Source organism: Mastomys coucha, unplaced genomic scaffold (genome assembly GCF_008632895.1).
Source record: "Mastomys coucha isolate ucsf_1 unplaced genomic scaffold, UCSF_Mcou_1 pScaffold22, whole genome shotgun sequence".
Taxonomy (NCBI): Eukaryota; Metazoa; Chordata; class Mammalia; order Rodentia; family Muridae; genus Mastomys; species Mastomys coucha.
This window is the reverse complement of record NW_022196905.1, coordinates 24609258-24613619: the sequence shown is the minus strand read 5'-3', so window position 1 is coordinate 24613619 and position 4362 is coordinate 24609258. Positions and strand designations below refer to the sequence as shown.

The following is a 4362-nucleotide window of genomic DNA, read 5'->3' as shown; positions in this document are numbered from 1 at the left end:
ACAACAAAAACAACAGGAAGTAACAATTATTTTTTCTTAATATCTTAATATGAAAATTAATATTACCATCATATTCTAATCGTTTGAAATTCAAAAACATGAGGAATTAGAAATTTGTTGATTGTCATCCAATGATCTCTCTAACTTGGTAATTGGAGAAATAGGTCCAATATGATATAATCCATAAACACTTTCAGCTTGTTTGTTCGTGACAGTGTCTTGCTGTGTACAACATAATGGTCTTGAGATCTTGCTTCTCCTATTTCAGCCTCTCTATTAGTAGTATTGTTTATTTCATGTTTTTACAGTATACTATGGTTTTCAGAACAGCTTACATGTTTTAAAAGTATTTATATACCCAAAAATAATGTAGACAATTAAATTGGGAGGGGGCTTGTAAGAGAACAACAAAATGTGAGACTGAATGCTTTGCTTGAAGTTTGTAACTCTTGTATCAAGTTAGCACAGTACGAGCCAAGATCTGAAGCTCTACTAAATACAAAACAAACAAACAAAAACACTTTATATATTTTTGTTCATTTAAGAAAATATTAGTAGTGATGTATTACTTTGAAATATACAGTTAATACATTTGGAGTTATTTAAAATTTATATTGAGAAAAACGTTTGTATTTTCAGTATTGCCATAGACAAGCATCTACATAAGACTGTTAAATTGATTGTTGTTTTATATCAAACAACTTTTATAATACTCATTTTTATTGTTATATTTTATAAATTTTAAAGAATATGACAAAAGATACTGTAGGTATTAAAAGGGGGGTCTCTGGGAGGAGTTGGGGTACAAAAGGAAAACAAGAATGTGATTTAATTCTATTTACTTAACATACGTTTTTAAATGTTAACAAATACAGATAAATTGAAATCATGTAACTTTTCTCATTGCAATAAAACTATAAAAAAATCTAATTTAAGAGATTTCTGGTAAGTGCAGACATTGGTTTTTGTTTTGCTTTGTTTTAGATTTATTTACTTATTTTATGTATATGAGTATACTGTAGCTGTCTTCAGACACACTGAAGACATCCGATGAATGGAGTCGGATCCCATCACAGATGGTTGTGAGCCATCTTGTGGTTTCTGGGAACTGAACTCAGAACTTCTGGAAGAGTAGTCAGTGCTCTTAACCACTGAGCCATCTCTCCAGCTCCAGCATTTGTTGTTTGAACCTGTGATATGACACATCTTTGGGATTCTAAAGAAGCTCAGCCTTAGGGAGCAAAGTATAGTGTGACTTTATTACTTCTCTGCTCATGCTTTGTAACATCTCAAGTCTTGAACATCCCATGGTAAAGCAAGCCAATAAAATCCTTATCTCTTAGAAGAACTTAGATATAAGAAAAGAAACTTTCCTGTTTGGGCACTCTCTCTGACGTCACACTGGTCTAGTTTCTGTCTGGGCTGTATTACTTGTGATTCATGTCCATTTCATGTACATTTTTATATTTTATTCTTTGATTGAAAACTTAGTAAGAAACTTTGGTTGCTTCACCTCATAGTATTCTCATAATTTATAAAATAAGCCTTCAATTGTTTAATGCTTTTCATATAACTACTAAAATATTAATTTTATCACCTTTTACACATTGTAAAAGCCAAACTTCTTCAAAACACAAAGAGAAAGAACTTCAAATTTGTGAAGACTGCAATTCAGGTAAGTCCTCTGATTAACTCAAATCCATCTGCCCTTGATAAAATGGGAGTAAGAAAGACTGGTCAGGAAAGTGACATTTATGACATCAGTGTACAGATTGAGTTTGTATTTGTGTGCAGGAGTGCATGCATGTGTGTTTGTGTGTGTGCGCCTGTGTGTCTATGTTTGTGTGTTACTCTGTTGTTGATCTGAATCTGTAACCTTCCTTTTATAAGTATATTTTCTGTTCTGGGAAATACTAGAGTCCAACCATTTGTTTTCTCTAAGTAGAGTGAGGGGGGAAAGGTCTCTGATTATAGTGATCTCATTTGTCTTTGTTTCATTTCCTGTTGCTGTAATTAAAAATATCCTGGAAGAAAGCTCCTAAGAGGAGAAAGGCATTATCTTAGTTTACAAATCCAGAGTTGGCAGCAGCCAGAGCTTGAGGTAACTGGTTACATTAAGTCTGTGGTCAGAAGAAGAGAGGAGTAGATGCACACTTGCTCATGTTTAGCTTTTCTCTCCACTGTTACAGAATTCAGAAACTGTTGCAAAGGGAATTGTGCCACCCACAGTGGGGAGGGTCTTCTCACCTTAGTTAACAAAACAAAGGTAATCCCCAACAGATTGGCCACGGAGCAACATAATCTAGACAAGTCCTCACTGAGATACCCTGCCTAGGTGACTGTAGACTTCGTCAGGTTGACAATTAAAAGCCACCACCACTCGATTATTGCCACATTCTGGAAGCTTGAGCAAGTTAATAGGTATTTTTTAATTTAAACTTAATTTAATTTATCGTGTTTGGGTGTCTTGTCCATGCCTGTGTACCGTGTGCATATCATGTGCCCTCTGAGGCTAGAAAGGGACAACAGATTCCTTGGAACTGGAGTTACAGATGGCTGTAAGCTGCTATGTGGGTTCTGGGAATTGAACTCAGGTCCTCTGGAGAAGCAGTCAATGCTCTCAACTGCTGAGCTATCCTTTCACCTCCAATAATTTTATTTCTACATTTTCTTTTTATCAGATACCAACTTTCTTGTATCTTCTTAGGCACCAGTTTGTTGGTCCTCATTGAGTGAATAAACATATAAAGGAGTGGTTTTCCTGTGAGGTCTTTCCATTGGAAGCAAAGTGGAAGCAGCTATCAGCCTCTTCCCAGGACAGCCACAGGGAGAGAGACTGCTGCACACTGCCCACAGACTGATCTTACACAGCATGGTTTTGAATGAAAACCTAGGGAAGTTGTGTTTTATAATAACAAAGTAAGAACAGAATTGTCCCCAGAGCCATTGGACACAGCCAGTTTCAGCACTACCTTTGCTGGCTGTCAGTCTGGCAGGCTTCATCGTGGCTGTGAGGCTGTGCAGAGGTGTTTAACTGTCGTGGATTATATTTCGAGACATTTCTTTTTCCCACTTTTTATTTGAAATACATAAGAAGTTAAATTAAGAGCTCTCAGTGCACTAACTGCCATCACTGGTCTGATTGGTAGGGCGCTCATCAGCTACAGTTCTAAGGAGAATCCTACTACAAAGGATGCCCCAGCCATGGAACGTAAAGATTATACTTCCCTGTTTTCTTCATTTTCTATTCATTTTGTTGATTTAAAATGTACTCTTTATTTTTATCTTTAGAAGCAGATACATGTTCTAAATGCTACTCTAGAACAAGGTAAGATTTGATTAATTGCTTAAGGCATTTTTTAGTGAATGTAGAGAAAAGAAACTAGTTTTTGTTGTGTATTCCCTGGGCTAGATTCAGCATGATGGACATAACACTTGCCATCTCAGAGCAATCACAGAAGGTATGCAAAGTGTTCTGGTAAGACTTATGCCTCATGCTAGGAGGTGATGGCGCAGGCCTTTAATCCCAGCACTCGGGAGGCAGAGGCAGGCAGATCTGTGAGTTTGAAGCCAGCCTGCTCTACAGAGTGAGGTCCAGGACAGCTGGGGCTATGCAGAGAAACCCTGTCTCACACATCAACAACAACAACAACAAACAAAAACAAAAACAAAAAAAAACAAAAACAAAAAACAAAAAGAACCAACCAAAATGATCAATACCACCAACAAGGAAAGAACATAGTTATCCCCATAATTAGCCACTGTCATCTGAAGGCGGATTAACTTGCTCTCCACTCTGCCATTGGTATGTATCGTATGTATCTGCCCGTCTGCCTGCATAGCTACAACACTGTCTCTTCTTCTGCATACATCAAAATACAGGTCACCAATTCAGAAAGCCGAATTTGGATTCTGTGTTAAGTTTTTTCTTCCTTGGATCAACATAATCCAGTAATTTATTGTAACACTGTATTGGTAACCATTGGCCTGTTTTTAGTAGTTAAGGGTTTTAGGGAAGCTCTCATTAACGTGTGGCCATAGCACATAACATTGACATAGAATTATTCTATTAGAAATGAAAAACATCTACATGTATAAATAATACTCAAAAATCTCACTAGGAGATATTTTCATTGACTTCCTACTTACTGACATGAGCTCTCATATCAGTCTGTCTTCTATTCTATTTTCCTTCCCAATGAATATACTGCTTTTATGAATGGTTACTCCTTTGGATTCTCTTTCATTATTTTTTATATCTGAGTGCTAAGTGTTCCTTTGCGTGTTCAGGTTCATGACTTTAGGGAGTGCTGGAGACTCATCAAACTACCTGTGGTTACTTGAATCTGTGTTTAGAATCCC

At 36.7% G+C, this 4362-nt stretch overlaps 1 protein-coding gene across 6 annotated transcripts in view; it reads left to right on the top strand.

The window, feature by feature from the left end:
• LOC116069287 (ankyrin repeat domain-containing protein 26-like) overlaps positions 1 to 4362 on the top strand; it is a 107553-nt gene that overhangs the window by 23668 nt on the left and 79523 nt on the right. For all 6 annotated transcript variants that reach the window (XM_031339817.1, XM_031339818.1, XM_031339816.1 and 3 more), the window contains exons 8-9: positions 1617 to 1675; positions 3292 to 3328. In XM_031339817.1, the coding sequence (XP_031195677.1) occupies positions 1617 to 1675; positions 3292 to 3328 (96 nt within the window). The remainder of the gene's footprint in view (positions 1 to 1616; positions 1676 to 3291; positions 3329 to 4362) is intronic.